The sequence below is a fragment of the Neodiprion lecontei genome, chromosome 1 (assembly GCF_021901455.1).
Source record: "Neodiprion lecontei isolate iyNeoLeco1 chromosome 1, iyNeoLeco1.1, whole genome shotgun sequence".
NCBI lineage: Eukaryota > Metazoa > Arthropoda > Insecta > Hymenoptera > Diprionidae > Neodiprion > Neodiprion lecontei.
Genome location: NC_060260.1, coordinates 21912329 through 21932033, shown reverse-complemented (window position 1 = coordinate 21932033; position 19705 = coordinate 21912329). Strand labels below are relative to the sequence as shown.

The 19705-nt window shown below is 35.2% G+C and overlaps 1 protein-coding gene across 3 annotated transcripts in view; it reads right to left on the bottom strand.

Annotated features, from left to right (window-relative positions):
* Positions 1 to 15555, bottom strand: part of LOC107227230 (DNA-directed RNA polymerase III subunit RPC2) — a 29997-nt gene extending 14442 nt beyond the window's left edge. Inside the window, exons 1-7 of one of the 3 annotated variants that reach the window (XM_046730736.1) lie at positions 15380 to 15555; positions 14737 to 14891; positions 7788 to 7964; positions 4808 to 5099; positions 4403 to 4560; positions 3266 to 3371; positions 86 to 271 (exon numbers count right to left, since the gene is read on the bottom strand). In XM_046730736.1, the coding sequence (XP_046586692.1) occupies positions 86 to 271; positions 3266 to 3371; positions 4403 to 4560; positions 4808 to 5099; positions 7788 to 7964; positions 14737 to 14891; positions 15380 to 15457 (1152 nt within the window). In that variant the 5' untranslated portion in view covers positions 15458 to 15555. Of the gene's footprint in view, positions 1 to 85; positions 272 to 3265; positions 3372 to 4402; positions 4561 to 4807; positions 5100 to 7787; positions 7965 to 8480; positions 8722 to 9426; positions 9691 to 14736; positions 14892 to 15379 lie in introns of those variants that run through there. The other 2 variants (XM_046730741.1, XM_046730748.1) reach the window with 2 other exon arrangements.
* Positions 15556 to 19705: the final 4150 nt, after the last annotated feature.

The following is a 19705-nucleotide window of genomic DNA, read 5'->3' as shown; positions in this document are numbered from 1 at the left end:
CACAGTTGATTTGCATTAAGAAAAGCATGAACAACAAAAGTTTTTCATTGTTGTAATATATTGTTTCAACATTATTTTCACTTACCTCCCAGTTAAATCTTTTGAATAAATCTTCAAACATGAGAGACAGTAGGGAACCAGCTAATTCCAGCCTCTTGTTACCGTAATAATCTCTGTCGTCGATTAGCGTTTTATCAATCTGGCCTTGCATAACCTTACGTATCATCAATGCAATGTAAGTTGCTTTAACTTTGAAGTTGAAGTCTACTACCTATGTAAAAATATGTTGATGCAGTTCTGGGGAAATTTTTTTTTAAACTAATCATTGAAGTTTGAACAATTTCTGAATAACTGATCCGCTCCAAAAGTCAAAACCTTGTACTAAAAATTATTGAAATGGGTGGAAAAAAAAAACAAGTTAAAAGTGGCTATGAGTAAGAGTGAAAATGTAGAAAGATTCGATAATAGAAGGATCACAATATTAAATTTTCACAGATGCGAGAATTTGTTTTAGAGGATTGTTGAAGTTTAGAAAGCCAAAATAAGTATAAAAAGCGAGACTATCAAATCATCAGAATGAACAAGAATATAGCATAATTTTAATGATTTTTTTTTTGTTTTCTATACTCTTATCTAGATTTAAACTTTTTTATACATCAACTTTCAACATTTTCAAAATTCTATATAACAGACTTTTAAGTCTTTGAAAACTTGATATTGTGACACTTCTACATTTTGAGCTTCTAACATTTCGACTCCCAACCAACAAAGTTCTGAACATCTACCAAACTTTCTGAAGTGTTTCAAAAAATACTTTGCATAAAATTTATGTTGATTATTTGCAACATTCATAAGAATGGAAGCTGCCAATTCAAAGCTTAATTTTAAATATTCCTTGGAGTGCTTTCTTATTTAAGGCTGTGGGGGGGGGGGGGGGGGGGGCTGCACTCTAAAATTGACCCTATTTAATAACTGGCATAGAGAGCTATTGATTTATTTTAAAAAGGAAATTATTTTAAAAATTTTTAGACTGTTTGCGAGATGTTTGTTTTTGAAGAAATGAAGACATTGGCAACCCAAAACGATTGATTGTTTGAAATCGTCTTCTGAACATGTGAAGAAACGGAAACTTCTAATCTTCAAAATTGTGACCAGAGATGAGTTCCTAATGATTTTTTTGTCCCCAAAATCTGTTTCAATTGTACTTTTTCATTATACATCGACGTTACACACACATTTTGTGACTTCAAAAACATAAAATATTAACGAAATGACTAACGATATTGTCAATGAGAGGACATAGATAACAAGGCATGGTATACGTGCGCTTATGCTCAAGGACGCTCATAGTATATTATGTGATTATGCTGTTCTTGCAACACCATAAAGTCCAGGAGATAGCATTAGGTACTAGTTGCAAACCTGAACCTCAAGCAGCTGATTCTACAGAAATTGTGAGGTTGAAATATGACGTGGATTCTCAAAAAGATGAATACTCTTACTCAACTAATTCTAATTAGTAGCGTCAATGATGTACACATAGAAGAAACTGCAACGTGTGATACGGCAAAAGAAACGTGCGAGAAATTGAATTCAATCTACTAACAGAATTCAGAGCAGAGAGTAGATAGACTGTTAGAATAATTTTTTACACTTGAAAAGAGAGTGACTGAAGACTTACAATTAGCTACTCGGGTTGGTTGTTTAGAGCAAACTTTAATTGTTATAAATTAGGTCATTATGCGAGTAAATGCCTGAAAGAATTAACTAGCAAAGCTTTGAATGCAGGTTCTCAAGCAGCAAGGAATTAAAGTTGTAAGCAGCGGTGAAGAATTCTATGAGGACTGTATTTTTGGAATGCAGCACCGAAGAACTTTTTAAACTAGGACAAAGAGACCGGACAATGCTGGTGAGTTCATACATGCTGATGCTGATTTGTGGACCAATGCAAGAAGAATCTCTGAGGGCTGCATATTTTTCAAGGATGATTTCTCTAAATTTTATCGAGTTTTCTTCTTGAAAGCAAAGTTTGAGGTCGTAACGTGTTTGAACACGTTTTTGAATGAATTTCATACTGCAGAACATACAATAAAGGAATTCCTATGCGATGGTGGTGAGGAATTTCATAATCAAGAAGCATATAAAGTTTTTGAAGCAAAGGGTATATGTTTCAGAAAGTCTATGCCGTACACACCTGAACCAAACGGAGCTGAAGAATGAGAATATCGCACAATAGTAGAAACTGCACGCTCTATGATTCATACTAGATATATCAATAAAACTATAGGCAGGTTATTCCCAGAGACATGAATCGACTACATAGAAATTTTTAGTCCAGTGACAAGATTTGACACAATTCGTACAGTTCTTAGTGTTGCTGCATTTGAAAATCTGGAATTCCAACAATTTGAAGTCAAAACTGCTTTCTTATACAAGAAACTTCAAGAAGAAATGTACATAAGACAATCTGAGTGTTTTGATGATGGAACCGGAAGAGTATGCAGACTGTATATAAGTTTATGTTGGTTAAAAAAAGCTCTACGATCCTAGAATAATTTTTTTATAGACTTCATGAAGAAAGAAGATATGGTCTGTAGCACTGTTTATTCATAAAGAAGAAAGTTGGTAAAAAGCTATTAATCGCAATCTACATTGATGATGGGTTACTCGGAGGAACAAGTTTAGATGAAATAACTCCTGTTGTTGAAAAACGTAAAAAGATTTTTCAAATTAAAATTGGAGCTTTAGACTATCATCTTTGAGTGCAGATAACACGTTTAGATCATGAGTCTCTTTTTTTAAATCAAAATACTTATACTAAAAGGGTCTTGGAAAAGTTTGGAATGAGAGGGTTTAATGTATCTTGTAACTTCAACTCGCCCTGATATTGCTTACGCAGTAAGTGTAGCTGCTGAGAATTTAGACACTACAGTGAAAACCAGTAAAAAACAGTAGGATGATATCTCTCTCCTTCTGCCTAACATGTCACGTATCCAACTGGTTACTTAACTAAAGTGATTTCGTCCAATCAGATCATCCATGAAAGAGACTAAACGACATCTTACTATGATATCATCTTATCAGACACTTCCCACTTATGTGAAGACATAGTAGACTTCCTCCTGGTACTAGGTATAGTGCTCTACGGTAAACTCTAGACGCTGCCTGTGACTACCAGTACTATCAAAATGCACAACCTTACAGAAAAATAGTTGATGTTTCGCAACAAAGGGCACCGCTTATCCCTATTGCAGTTTATACTCACCGGAACATGTGACAGGATGTTTATTGCCAAGATATCCTTTATTTCATCAACAACGCCCATTTTACTAGTGGGAAATCGCTTCTGTTTTCTTCTATTACTTAAATATCTGTAAAATCAATTATATTTAATACTGACTCAACCTTATGTTAACTTTTTTGACTTGAAAAGCGGAACAAATGTGGCATATTTTTGACTCTCAACTTTTTTCCAAAACATTTTTTTAAAATGTGTAACAGGAAGTAGAGGAAAGCGCATGCTATTCAATTTACTGTAATATGGTTCTTCGGTGCGGCCTACAGTTGACACTTGTGCTGCAGCATATTACAAGCACAACAAACAAATATTTTCATAGCGTTTGAAAAGAGTAAGAGCGAGAAAAAGGGAAACAGAGAAAGCAGACACAGCTGTCAACCATTCTTTCTGCAAGTTCGAGACAATTATTTTTTATGTATATCAAAGTTTTTTTTTAAATTTTAATTTAATTCATATAACGTGAGCATGATTTACGCGTTTTTCCATGAATATTTTCCGTACACAAAGTACCCATTTCTATCTCAATTTTACACCCAATATGGCAAAAGATACATTGAGTCCCTATTTTCACGTCAATAATGCGGCCAAAGTTAAGTGGGAAATAAAGTCCTATATGTAACACAGGAATAAAAGTCGACTTTATCCCCTCGTTACGTGATGTACTATTTTTCACCTTATTTGTTAATACAGGTACAAACTCTTAGATTGATTCGGATTCCTTCGATATCCCTATTAATTTTGCAACCCACAGTTCCGAAGGAGAATGCCAGCTATGCGCCTCAGGCTGAGCAATGAGCAGAAAAACGCCTGAGGCATGCTGCCGGCAGCGCCAATGGGGCTCATTCAAGACTGTGGGTCGTAAAATTACCAGGGATTTCGAAAGGGTCACAATGAATTTGAGTATTTGTAAATTAAGGGTAAAGCAAAAAGATAGAAGACAATTTAAACTTACGTTTGTCAGGTAACTCGCTTAAAATTGATTTTTGCATAAAAAAACTAGTACTGTCATTTCAAATATACAAATAATAACATTACTGCTTACACAATGAATGAAACTTGAGAAAGAAGGGAAGCACTAAAGAGGAAAGATCTTTTACACAGTACCTGATTGCTTGGTCTTGAGTGAAAACATTTGCTGTGTGACATTCTTCTAACGAAGCCGAAAACCTTCTCATGTATTCTTCTTCAGTTCCTATTAGTTGCATTATTTCTTGATCAGATACAATGCCCATAGCCTTAAATACTGCTACAATAGGAATATCCTGGAAAAGTTGTTTAAGAATTATTCAGAATGCAGATAGCTCCAGCGTATCTATTAGAATGTTTGAAACATTATGTGTGGTAAGACATGACATTAACTGAAGATCACTAAACACAGCCAACGAAGCATATTATTCTGAAGCAAGCATATCTATCATTAGCAATCTTCAGTCAACGGACGTGGGTACAACACAAACTATAAGAGTAGCAATACTAGAACATGCAGGCGTCAGAACAAAGAATACGTACGTCTTGAAAAATATTATGTCTCATATAATATTTTCCGCCTTTCCCAACAACGTTTGTTTTAGTTTTTCGTTCATGGGTGGAACTGTTGCATGAACTGACAATACAACCTTTGTTATCTTCCTCCAGAATAATTCTGTTTCTCAATTTCTGTTCTTGGATCAGAATCACCTTTTCCTGCCCATTTATGACAAAATAACCACCCGGATCATGAGGGCACTCATTCATTTTTGCCAACTCGAAGTGAGACTTGTTATTCAGAACACAATTGGAACTACGCAACATTATGGGCATTCTAAAAGAAAAAGTAACTTCAGTTTTTCATTTACGAGTTTCTTTTTTTTACTTTCTATTAACTGCATGTACATTAGACTGACGAATGGCTCCGGGGTGGGTAATTGTAAATTTTCTGTACATTTCGATACTTTGTTACACCAGATTTTCGTTCTGAACCATCGAAGTGCAAGAACATAATTTTTAGTTGCTTTATAGAAACAATAAATAGAGGCATTTTTCTTGCTTGAGTATTAAATTTTGACTATGCTCACAAGGAGATCTTACGATTTGTCACTCATCGATTTCAATGAACCTTATGTTGTGTGCAGACCATGACTCGATCTTCTATTACCCAAAGCAAAAACTCCCATTGGACAGCCGTTTCCGAGAAAATAAAGTTCAAGTCTCGCTGGGGCTATTATTTTTATGTATATATTTTTCAATTTATCAGTCCATTTTCGATTCCTACTGTTTAGAGATAGAGAAAGTTGATTAATTTTAATCCTAGAACATTCGTGAAAGGGAAAGAGTTTGAAGATGTATGGAGATCGAAATAAAGAGAAAGATTTCCTTCAACTGGTTCCCTTTATTCCACGTTACAAGAACATAAGAAAAGTAAACATAGAAACGATATAAACAGAGAATGCATAGAGAAAGACAGTATAGCAACAAGAGTCATAAAGATACGTTAAATTTTCGAACATATGAGACACACATTACAGGTACGGATATCGCTATTATATATGAGACATTCGCCGAAACACCTACATTACTTACGTTATAGATTTATGAAAATTATATGAATGAGTAAGCAATTAATTAGCATAACCTTCCCCAAAAAAAAATACGCATTCTTCTTTATATGATGAATGAGAACTTCTGACCAAATTTCATCCAAAACAAAAGGGGTCGAGTACAACCATTGGTCGATTTGACATGGAATGACCCCTATTTAATTTTCGTCACTGTTTCTCGTGTTTTTCCGTCACGTATCACCTTGACTCTTACTCAATTGCTTCTGACAGTGATGCTTTGGATGATTAAGTTTTACTCTATGCTCCATTACAAATTAAATGAAAGATATCGAAGATAATTATTGTTTAATTTCACACAAAAACTCGGAAAAAAATTATGAACGGCGTGCTTTTGGGAAGAAAATTCTAATTAAATGCTTAATTAATCATATAATTCTCGTAAATCTATAATGTAAGTAATGTTGGAGTTAAAAATGGACTGAAAATTTGGAAAAAAAAAAAATAGTTGCCCCAACGAGACTTGAACTTGATTTTCTCGGAAATGTGTGTCCATTTGAAGTTTCAGCTTTGGGCAATTGAAGTTCGAGTCATGACCTACACGCGACATAAGTTTCATTGAAATCGGTGAGTAATAAATCATAAGGTAACCTTGTCAGTTGAAGAAATGTTTTTACTAAAATTTATGTGTATGATATACTTAAATACAAAGTCAGAATTATAGCTAAACATTAATTCTAAATATCGAAAATTATATTATGTGAAAGGTCAAGATATGATGATAGAAATCAAAGACAAACTCTGGAGATGGAAGCAGTATGTCGTGACGCACATTTAGATTGAAGATAAGTTTTGCAAACATCCACGCTCGACAAGAAACCTGCTTCCTTCCCTAGAGGCATAATATACTATTCCATGCCTATCAATATCACGTCACAGTACTATAATATAAATATCAATATTCCAACTTTTTGAAAACTTTGAGGAACTTCTATGAGACTCCAGTTATTCCAAATTTGAAAAAAAATATTATTAAGGCTTTCAACGCTCAGGGCTAGCAGCCACAAGCATTAAAGAGTCTGGCCACCCAAAAATTTTCAATTTCTTTACTATTTTTTTTTTTAATTATAATTAACCTCGAAGGATGACAAATAATTTGAACCATTACTTATATTGAAATTCGCAAAATTGCCAAAATTACAGCTATTTTTCGGTAGAAGGGTCAAGCCGCTGCAAGCAGTGAATCACACGGTTCAACCACTGTCCTCGACCTGCACAGCTTAGAACATGCAGCTATCCCATTGTTTACTTTTGTATGCATCCATTCTATACTTTGAGCTACGTGATGTGATTTTCCTCAAGACAGACAACGTTATTTCGACTTTTGAGAGCATCAGTTAGTATTCGGCAAGCACCGTACAAGGATGTATCACTAGTTATACATTATAATTTCGCGTAAATGGGAAAAAAATGAACGCATGACCCAGAGAGACAAAGTCTCGAAGGAGTCGATCGACAAGTATATATAGAAGAAATTTCCCGCTCAATCAATTTGAAATGGAGCAGAAAGCGAATACTAATCATATAGCAAAGAAACTGAATAGTGTCCACAACATCGATGTACCGGTTAGTACGAAATTTAGATATTGGATTCTAAACTTCATAACAATTTTTTTGGCAATTAGTGAATTTGTAAAGTATAAAAAATGCAACGGTGATGTAAACCAAGTAGTCTGGGTGGCCAGAACCCTTAAGGTTGATGAAAATGAGCAGTAAAGGTCGAAAACGGAAAATGTTACAGTGCACAAAAATCGAACACTTTCAAAAAATCGTAAACACTCAACTGGACTGCATTATTTGAATGAGAATTTACTCTAATTAGAAGAAGCCGCTAGCTTCAGCTTCATAAAGCAAAATATAGATTGTATAATTTGACTTTGAATCATAGCAATTACCTTCCAATCAATAAGTTATTTCTAATGATGCGTTGATTTCCTCTGGTATATTCAATGTCCACTGATATAGGTGCAGAATAGTTTAGATCCCTGAGTCGACATTCATGTGGCGTTGTTATGCGATTAACATTGAAACTTTCCTCAACATCTGGTGTGCCAATGTAAACATTCAGGTACCTGTAAACCAAAAAATTATAATTTCCACATGCTTCGATACTATTACAGGGTGTCCAGCGACACAGGACTTCAAAATTCCCGTATTTTCCCAGTCATTGTATAAAAATTCTCGGACATTCATAACATTATTTTGAGCTGCATAACTACTAAATATTAGTTGTTTCAAATGGTAATCTGTAAATACGCATGATACTAATAGTAAATAATATGCTTGTCGATGAACATAAATCTCTGAATCAGTTGAATTTTCCAAAAGAAGGGAAGCTTGATGATCCATATGCCCTGCTTAAGACATGTAAGTATATGAGATGTGGTGAGGAAATTGAGGTGAAAAATGGAAAACCTCTTATATAGCTTATATTTATTAATAATATAATTAAATATTAACACAACAACACACATTGTGAGCGTGTAGGTGGGTGTATGAAAAACAAATATAATTTAGTGACTAGTACAAAGGCATCATTTTCTCGATATAATTATAGAATAGTAAAACATGGTGGGTAGAGATTGTACATTTTTAAGGACGGAAATGTTTCCGTAGCTGCTTCTCCTCGTCGCTGTGCTTGACAAAGTGACTGCCTGGTTGTTAATTTCTTCCAATTTAGCTCATTTCTCGTCTATTTCTTTGAGCACTTTCAACTTTGTTGCTGATAGTTCTCCTTGCTCCCGAGCGATCCTCTTCTTTTTTTCATTCTTATGTTTTTGGGCCTTGTCCTCTGCTGCTATTTGCACCAAAGCTTCCTTATACCTCGAGTGAGCATTTTTTGCAGCTTAGATAAGTGCTTTAGTGATTGGGGCATTGCGCATTCCACCAACCGTGATAACAGCATCATAAACCTGCCGTTGTGCTACCAGAGATTGTCCATGAAGATTTTCTACAAGACACTCCTTGTTGATCGATAAGCCTCTTTCTAATTTGGCAGTACCATATGATATAATGAGCAGTGTTTTAATAAAGCTTTTGAAATGATCTTTACCGTCAGTGTTTCTCAATGTTCTCATCCAAAAATGATCAAATCTTTCGTCGGTCCTGTTATAATTCTTCACTATATCTTTCAATACTTCGGTCTCGGTTAATGTTCTAAACTCTTTTTCTACTTTATCTGCCACGTGTCCAAAGAGACGATTACTTTGGAAGAGAAGTTCGAAAGCCGATTTTAGAGGTGTTATAGCACTACTAGCAGATGAAATAACTGTAGGATCGAGCCATGACAGTGCCTACGTAAGTCGGTAATTCAAGGGCGATCGTTCCAAAATTTTCTCAGTAAAGAGGTGCAGGCAGGTCATGCATTCCTTGCGAAATTTTAAAATATCTATGTCTCCAACATTCTTGCACTGTCGAAGAGCATCTCTCGCAGCATACCCTAAGTGGAAGTCCTGCGATTTTTAGCAGATTTTCTTTTTTAGATAAGTCAATTTTCGAACGGGATTAGTTTTGAAAATTTCACTTTTTACTAACCTTTCAATAATTACCATTGACCACGAGAGTCAAGGAATTAAAGAGGAACGGCGCCATCGGAGAATCGGTTTGATACTTGCGAAGGACCGGTTCAATTTCTTCAGCAATGGAACGGAAGAAGACTAATTTTGCTGGTAGAAGTTCATCGTTTACAATTCTGTCAATGATTCCAAAGCTTTTACATTTTGGTGCTTTCTTCGTGTTCTTGATACCTTCAAAGTATATTTTCATGTGAGGCAAGATCACTTGAGCACGTGCAGCTACTTTGTTATTTTCCAACCATCCAACTGCACAGAATTTCAATGGAAATTGAGTGCTATTAATAATTTCTATAAAATCACCTCGTCGAGAAGGAACATCTTTAAAAAGGTTATACAAGGCTCTCAAAAAATCGAAGATTTCCCAACCAGTACAGCGCATCCCAGCTTTGAATGCACAATGTAACGTATGCATACCACATGAATCAATTCCAACTTCTTGAGATTTTTACTAAAAAAATCGGTTTTTCAAGTTATTAACTACACAAAAAAATAACTTGAGAAACCGACATTATTTACTACACAAAAAAATAACTTGAGAAACCAATTTTTTTTTAATATTCAAGTTAGTAAAATACGGTAAAAATAAAAATATGTAGATAAAGAAAGGTTTTAACTGAATAATATCGTAATAAATATCGATTTTTTGAAAAAAATTTAACCATCCGACGAAAAAAAAAATAGTTTTAATATTTAAGTCTTAAATTTGTCAAACAAGTGAAAAGAATTATGTCAAACGCAAAATCAACGGTTAATTACTTTTGAATACAATTCCAATGTCAAATAACTTTTACAGGAGTGAATTTCATGAAAAGTGTTAAGAGACCTTTTTTGTAGAGCATCAAATTTCCCACAAAAATAATGGTTTGATCTATGAAAATATTGATTTTTCTGGTAATTACAAAAATCACAAATTCAAACATAAATTTGAAAAAACAAATCAATGTTTAAGGCACGATTACAAGGAAACGGCTCGATCTACGTCAATTTAGTAAGAGAGCTTTTTTGTAGGAAATTTAATTTCCTTCAAAAATATGGATTGATAAAATTTTTTAGATTGATAATTGACGGATTTTGGGTAAAAAAATGCAGTAACTGTTAAAAAATCAATAGCTGTAACGATACACCCCTTAATATTAATATTAAGGGCTCAAACTTTCAGGATAATTTTCATTTGTCGTCATGAACAACGTTTTTACAGTACCATTAAAAAAAAAAAATTCTTCATTTTTTTTTTTGGCCCAGTCTAGTAACTACATATGGGATTTTAGATTTACTGAGTTCTAATTTTTGGACTTCAATTTCGGAGAACATGTATTTAAATAAAACCGGTGTGAAAAAAGTCTCCAGAGGTATCGCCTTAGCGGATGTATTGTATAAAGCCTCTTCCTACTTCTTGGATATAGAATGGCGAACTACAGCTTGTCTACCCATACTGTCAATGGAAAAACAGTTCTTGCACAATTCACAGCGTGCCTGTTACAGGTTTTTATCTACGGGGTGTACCCACGAAAATTCACTATTCCATGCAGGCTGGAACTTTGTTTCTTTGGCATGACTGCAATACCCTAGAAAAAGGAAGTATTATTATTGAAAGTAAGATTGCATTAAAAACTGCGATTACTGACTATTTAATGGAAAAACGCAAATTCAGAATTACATCAAAACCACGTAGTTAGAGACAGATCTGAAACGCCGGAGATTTAGAGTATAAAAAGAAATGCTCTGGAAGGTGTGGTAGGGTTAGATACATCGGATGTCGGCAACTCTCACTCATTTGCAAAATAACGTTGATTTTAAATTTTATTTTTTGCAAATGTTATCGGACAATACACAATAATATTAAATTTGGTTATGAAAACACTATTCATTGTTATGCTGTTCGACCAAGCGTTAATTTATTGTTACACAGCGCGAATGTTGAATGCCGTGCACCAAATTTCCATCAAGAATTTTAATGAGAATATGAGAATGTCATATCATTACATATGGGTAATCCGATTAAGTATAAATATATAATATATGAGTTGCATAAATCACATATGATGATGAATGATATAATAAAGTCCGATATAGGAGTTTAACGAAAGAAAAATTAAGATTAAAAATATAGATTTTGATTACTTTATCCATTACGTGGATAACTTTCAAATTTTCCAACTTACCTACAGTTAATTTTTTTAATCAATGTGCAATTATATTGTTGCTAAAATCAGAGTTACATGTGGTTTAATCAAATGCATTATTCATTTCTTTAAGCTTTAAACGAATGAAAAGTGATCTATGAAAAGATTTAATGTTTAAAAGATTATTCAATATCGTGGAAAGTTATGTAACAGGGTGTCCACTCAATATTGAGTTGAAAAATCTCTGACTTTTACCTGTTTCCCTGACCCAATTTCAAATTTTTCCCGGACGAGTTTTCTCGCCAAATAAACTAGAAATATTGATTTTCATTCATTTTTTGGCACTCACCGAACTTCACTGCCAATATTTTTCATAAATGTTCGTACAACTACCAAATCAGGCACAGCATAAATGACAACTATCCATTACAATTTCAAGAATTGAGTTCTTCTGTACGACGCAGCGAAGTATTAACAGAGTTCGCGGTAAAGAAGATCGAGGGTGAAAATATTTGATTACTTGCATCATAGGGTTATCGAAATATGTCAGGCAAGTTTTTATTTTTTCTATTCTGGGCATATGTGCTCCCCTAAGAAAAGTATTTCTATAAAGTCGCTGACCTGGAATGAATTCCCTGACAATTCCAGGATTTCCAGAAGAGTGGCCACCCTGTTTAAATATATTTTTGTATGTGTTTAAAGTTTATACATTTCAAATCATGAGTTGAAAGTTAAAAAATATAACATTTCCACGTGGAAACAACTGAAATTCAAAAAGTGAACAATATGAAATTAATTGCACATTCAAAATATAAAATGAGTATCATATTCTCATTTTCATTAATTGAATACAGACATGGTAAATTAATTCACGACTGGTTTTTATTATTGTGAAAAATCCGAACGTGTATCCTATCCTCCCTGAATTCCGCATTTGTTAAATTTTGATGTCAACTTTTTTATATTAAGCACATAAAGATTTCCATCTTATCGGCATTAAAAAAATAACAATTACAATGAAATAACAATTACAACGAGAGAAATGCATTTGAAATTAAATAATAATATAAATTTATGGCACATGTAATACATATAGCCAGAAATCTAGACGTAAAAAAGGTGTTTTTTTTTATATTAGCAAAAAAAAACAACAAACAAATCAGTATTTTTAACTGCTGGCACTTGGGTATTAGCATTGAGGAGTAAAATCTGAGGCCTATGCGACCTAGAAGCGGCTCGGAAAGGACAGAACAATCAAAATTGGCTAAATATTGTTATGCCAATGTACAGTCACAAAATTCTATGATTAAAGCTAATCAACACTTACCTTGTAATTTGCGATTTGTTTCTTTGCTTTTTTTTTGTCATACAATTTCTTTTGTTGACACTCTGTTGTTTGATACTCTTCGATTCACTGTATAGGTCCGGACTGAAATTAAGTAATGCTCTCGAAGCAAACTGCGATGTGGCACCGTGCCGTATGCCGAGTGAGTTTATGCATGTTCATTCTCGCTCGAGTGTTGTCGATTGACAATCATACAATGTATGAAATGTACCAAGATATAATATTTCTTGACCAAAAATATTCGCTTGATAAAATTCTAATATACCTTCACATAAATACTTTTTCTCATATTTATGTTCATTCCGTACACTGCATGTAGATTGCCATTGAGTTAATATATTAGGTGTATAAATTAATTCTCGGCCTTTTTTCAACAATTTTGACATTTATTTATAAAAAAATGAATACAGATCTAATCTTCAAAATAATCGCCGTCACTTTGCACGCATTTTTTCCATTTATCGGGCAATTGTCGGATCCCGGCTCGAAAGAAAGATGGTGGTTTTGACTGGATGAAGTCGTCAATGCTCTGACGGACTTCCTCAGGAGATTGAAACTGGGTATCCACCAGGTGATGTTGTAGCGCCCGAAAAAGGTAATAGTCAGAAGGTGCAAGGTCTGGAGAATACGCCGCATGAGGGAGAATTTCCCAGCCCAACGTGAAGGTAACTTTCAGGGTTTCTTTTGCTGTGTATGGCCGCACGTTGTCCTGCAGCAAAATCACTTGCCTTGGTCCACTACCGCTGAAGGGTTTTTTTTCCTCGATAGCATCGCTCAATTTCATCAGTTGCACCTGATAACGCTTAGCAGTAATGGTTTCCCCTGGTTTGATTGTCTCATAATACATTACACCTTTGAAATCCCACCAATTACACAACAACAATTTTGGCCCGTGGATGTTTGGTTTTGCAGTGCTCGTTGTCGGCTCCCCCGAATAAACCCACGACTTTCGTCTCTTAGGATTATCGTACAATATCCACTTTTCATCCCCAGCCACAATTTTATGTAAAAAGTCTTTTTGTTTGAATCTGGTCAGCAGGCTCATTGGAATTTCACAGCGTCGACTTTTGTTTGCTGGGGTAAGATCATGGGGCACCCAACGCTCTTCCTTTTGTATCCTCTCGAGTTTTCGAGCAAGCTCCATTTGCGTTTGGTAAGGATTTTCGTTGAGTAGGTTCTCCAACTCCTCGTCCTCAACCTTTTATGGCTTTTCAGGATGATCTTCATCTTGGAGATCAAAATTTCCATCCCGAAACTTTGAAACCATGTTTTACATGTGCTATAAGATACAGCACTCTCTCCCAAGGCCGAACAAATCATTTCTTGTGATTTCTTGTAAGTTGGAAGACGAAAAGAAGGCAGTGCCTCAAGTGCTGCTTGTCGAACGACATCTTTGTTTACTATGTTTTTTGAGGTTAGATTAATCGGACCACAATCGGACTAAGTGGTTTGATAGCTCATAGATGGCGCCTCAAAACGCCCTATATAACGGAAAAATTTTTCGATTCAAATAGGTGTAAAATCAATTTAATCTAGGGGCCGAGAATTAATTTATACACCTAGTATAATATTTCGTATATATGATTTTCATGTGAAATGACTCGAGTAAGCACTTTCATTATTAGACCTAAGTCAAAATTTTATGCATGTTCAATTTGATGAAAAAATTCCATATTGCTATTTGAAATTCCCATATATTTCTCACATTTTCAAGGGCATTTTCAAATTCCCGGTTTTCCAGGAAGTCGGCGTCGCTAGACATCCTGTATTATACACGATTTTGATAAGTCATACTACTTACTTGACGTAGAACAAGGAATCAGCATCACTTAATACTTTCTCATTTGCCTTGACGATTTTTTTTATCTCAACATTAATGAAATAATTGAACGAATCAATGTGTTGCTTAACGAGGCCTTTGCCTTTGAGGAATGCAGGGACGAGCTTCCACTTATCCTACAACATCAAACAAGTTATATTGACATAATAAGTAACAGGCAAAGTCTGGCTTTTTAAGGATTGCACTAGAGTTCTAAGTGATGAATAACTGATTTCTTGGTTAAGGATTTTCATTTCTTGCGACTAGTGCGAATTTCACCCCATATTTTCCTAAGCAGATACATTCAAGATTTATAAAAACTTTCAATTTTTTTGGCACATATTTGAAAATGTTTAATATAAAGTTCTAGAAATATGGTAAATTTGTTGAAATTTCAGAACAAAATATACATAATCGAGTCATTAATAACAGTGTTTGACCGTAAGTTGCCTCTGCCTGGAATTCGGAGATTGTTGAGTAATAAAATCTTGAAAATAACCCGATTAAAATCGTTTATTTATACCCGCCCGGTATGCGTAGTGCATTTGTAGTTTTGCATTATTAGGCGAGGTAGGATTACATCAAATCAAGTTATAACCTACAAATATTTGAGATGGTACTTTACCTCGATATGTTTGGCTACTTTTCTGAATTTTTCAGCTCTTTTGAGACTGTTGTAATCATTCGATTTCATTTCACCCATTTTATCGCTGTTCTATCGTTATAATTTTACGTGTTAATATAAAGACATCGCAAACCAAAGCACAACCGAAAATTGGACACAATCTACCAAGGACCACGCTTTGGCCATACTAACGACAACCGTTCATTACCCGGCCGCCCGGCCCCAGAAGTGTATGGACGGTAGAGATAAGGAGAACCGTCTCTGTGTACGAAAAAGCTTGCGTCGAAAGATGTCAACTGAAGATGGCGTTACGGTAGCAGAAGGGTATATTTTGAAGAAAGCAACAAAAGATATTTGAGTTGGATAGAGAAGTAAACAAGGAAAGAAAGATTTCCGCTTTGTTATGGTACATTTTTCAAAATAAACATTAATAAAGAAAGCAACATTTTTAAGCGCTCAATGATTCGATAAATATTAAATGGAAGATGATATTGAAATGGAGAAACGTTGACATAAATTTTGTTTTTTGATAAACTAATTTCCAAAAATAAAAGAAGTTCATGTGCAAAATTTGAGAGAACTACATGTGCAAATTTTACATACTATTGGTCGGAAAAAAGACAGAGACTGAGGCGCATCATTCTTTTTATTTTTCATTTTTCGTGCACTTGGACAACTTTTCACTATGCAAACTTTACCTATTATTGACCAAACTTTAAAAAATTTTATAACAGTACACACTACAAAATCACTAAAAAGTATGATCAACAATTCACAAAAATTAAATCACTCTCCACGTTATCTCACAGCAGTTTTATGGGTTATATTCACTAAATTATTTTGGGCTACGTAAATAGTTGAGGTTTTGTATACTGTGATTTCATTAACTACATTAGTCACCAAAAATATTGAATTGTTCAACTCAGCTCACTTCACTCCGATTACAACTGCTAAATTCATGTCATATCCTTTAGCTGCGCTAGCGCTATTTTGGTGGGTTCTTGAACTGTTACTTGCAGCTTACAGCTGGACACTTTTTCAACTTGTCTCCCACATAAGTCGATTCTCCTTACTTCTACCCTCCAGACCTAGAAGAGATGCAAATAGAAGCGTCATTGACCACCGAACTCTAATATAACTGGAAGGCTCGCTGCAATGGTAAGGGATAGGACTGGCTTTCAGCCGAGTGAGAGGTATCAAATAAGACCACTCTCTCACTCGCTCCGTGTACAGCATTCCAAAAAAAAGCTTGTCCTCTTATTTTCACAACCTACATACACATTCTATTTGAATCTCTTTACGAATTCTTGCATTATCTTATGTTTGGGAAAAGTTTACCAATTTTTTTTTACATAAGATATTGATATATTGGATAGAGATTTCGTAATAATTAAATTAGGAAAAATTAAAGCAGGGACTGGTTTCTTTCAAAATACTTACAGACTTCCTCAAGTCGAAATACTTGCACAAAGAATGTAACATTACCACCAGGTATAAAGAATTGATTACATTTAGTCACACAGCAACCTCGCACCAGTTTTTAACATAATAATTTTTCAAACTTAACAATAAAATAAAATCCTTGGTTGTTCACAATGACATAATAGAGTTCAGTATGGTTTAGTAGGACTAGGATATCGCGGTGGTGTGACGTCGGAAAGGTACCTAGTGGAAATCTCCAGATGTAAGACACCGGAAACATTCACACACAGCTACAGCTAGACTCACATCAGTAGTTTGGGTCACCAATTACCGATTAATTATTGAAATACACCGGGCAACGGGCATTCTGTCGCTCTAATCGAACGAACCGAAGGAGGAGTAATTGTTGGATAAAAGATTTAATTAATTGGCTTACCTTTTTGAGAATATTCTGGATGTGATGACTTGCAGCGTAGATTGGTGAGAGGATTTAGCGGAATAACTGACTCTAATGTATTTGGATACTTTGATTAACTTTGATTTATTTTATAAGTTCAATATTTAAAGTCACAAAAACGGAGTTACACAGTGTAAGATCTTAAACTTAATATGACACAATGGAGCTGAAAGCTCGCTGGACTTTTGGGCAGAGTAACGTTGTATGAAAAGTTTAAATGCAAAAGGCCAACGGATTTTACCGCGAGACTGTACCGGAACAAGATGACGAATCTGAAGGTAGAAATCAAGAGGACGATCGGGTGATCGGTCGCCGTTTTTATAGGGGTCGATCGTTGCGCAGAACGATCCCCCTCTTTAGATTTTTGGTCACCTTTGCGCACCTCCCCCTTTTTCTAGGAATTCTAATTAGGACACGACATCCTCGCCGCATGCACGCCTGTTATCTTAGTTCATTAGCTATTACTATATTGTAAGTTTTTACGTATGGTATAACGCTGCACTGGTGCGGTGGTGTAGGTGCGGGGACTTTGTTCTGTAATTATCCAACCTGCGTGAGCTTCTTTGTTGAGGCGCAAGCCCCCCCTTGGCCCCTCGGCTACTTAACTTCTTCCTGTTTACTTCTTAATATTTTTACTATCTTGCTCGTTACAAAGTCCATATGTCATATCGGTTACCTGTCGTTTGTTAGTTTTATAGCGTGTATCTATATAGAATTACATATGTATTATAATCGATTACTGTCGTTATTCACCTGGAGTACAAGAGCGATTGTTTATGAAACATAGTTGCTATTTGCTTAACATTATTAGAATCGCGCTGCTGCGAATATTCTTAGGTGTTTGTGTTATAACTATCTTAACAGATTTAGGGTATTTAATAATTTGATAATTCATAGCTTTAGAGCAGGTTACATGTGTGCTTTTTGTATATAATTCTCTTCTGTAATTGTTAATTCTTATATTGATATAAATCGGCTTGGAAGCTTCTAGAACGTTTTCTTTATACTTGTTGGTTGCCTGTCATTGGGCGTTGCCACGTATGCATCTTTGAGTTTGGTGCGACTTGATTTACCTTTGATCGTTTCGTCGGTAAGTTTCCTAATGTATTCTCTAGGTGAAGCTCTGTATGGCTCCACATTGGAGATCTGCATTGCCTTCAAAACGTTGCACGTGTTGCCTACAATACGGCGTTACGGAGGAAGGTATAGTTCATGCGGGATAATTAGTATTCACGGTTTTGATGGTTTTGCAGTCTCTGGTTTTATGGGTTATTGCAGCAGTGCTATCTTTACATTATATTGGTTATACATTTATCTATGGTTTTACAGTCTTCTATACTCCAGGCTATATGGTAAAGCGTAAGTTGCTTATAGTATAGCTCTCAGCTCCGAATGCACAAATGGCATTGTCGAGTGCTATACAATAATTGGATATAATCGTGTTAGTTAATTATGGTGTTAATATGATAGTGATATATAGTAACGTATAATAATATTATAGCTCTCTGTAGTACGAAGATCTCGTAACATGGTTTTTAAGCCTTGGTTAGTAAATTTCATAGTTATTTCCATCTAGGGATATTCCAAATAGTTAGACAGTTGTTTTAATTTCTTATGGTTACAAGATTCTCGTACTTCGAGTTTGGTTAGTTGATAAAAGTAACATGCAGTAACAATAGTCGATAAAATATACGGACGTTCCGGTCGGATATTACGGCTACGTGGTGAGGAAAAGTTTTTCTGCAGTCAGCGCCACTTACCTTGCCGTAGCTGCAACCAGTACTAAGAGGTAATGGGGAATTGGTACGGGGAAATTCGAAATTAGAGTAGGGAATGCTTTTTCACGAATCATAAAATTATTACTAAAAGAAGGGTAATTAAATAGATGATTCAATTAGACTAGTAGATGTTTAATGTCTTATACATAATATGCTCGCGCCAAATCCGCTAAATCTCTGGCGTTGACTGAATATATTCTTCAGTCAACGTCAGAGCGAACGTTAACTGAAGATCAAGAATATCTGGAAATCTCTAGATATTTCATTAGGGCACGGTTTTTACATTCAGGTCTGGGAACTCGTCGGGCGGAGGGTTACTCAAATAGTGTGGCAAAGCGTAGTGCTCATTTCCGCCACTTAGCGCAGTGCAACTGTAACATCCGACCTCAGAGCATATACAGTATGGAGGCAGCCTGGTATTCGCTGTGAGCCGCTGCTTGGAGGGGAGCTGCGAAACGATTGCAGCGCGCGGGGTGGCGAGTAGTGAGTTGAGCCAGCGTGTGTTGTGATAGCATTTTGTATGAGAAACAATATACCGTATGTGGAATTACACTTGTTATGCTGTTAACTGCAAAAATAACGGAAAACTAGTGATTGTATATTTTACAAGTTTCCAACTGCATCACATAAAATAGTTCAAAATGGGAAACAGCGTAGTTTCTGTGGTTT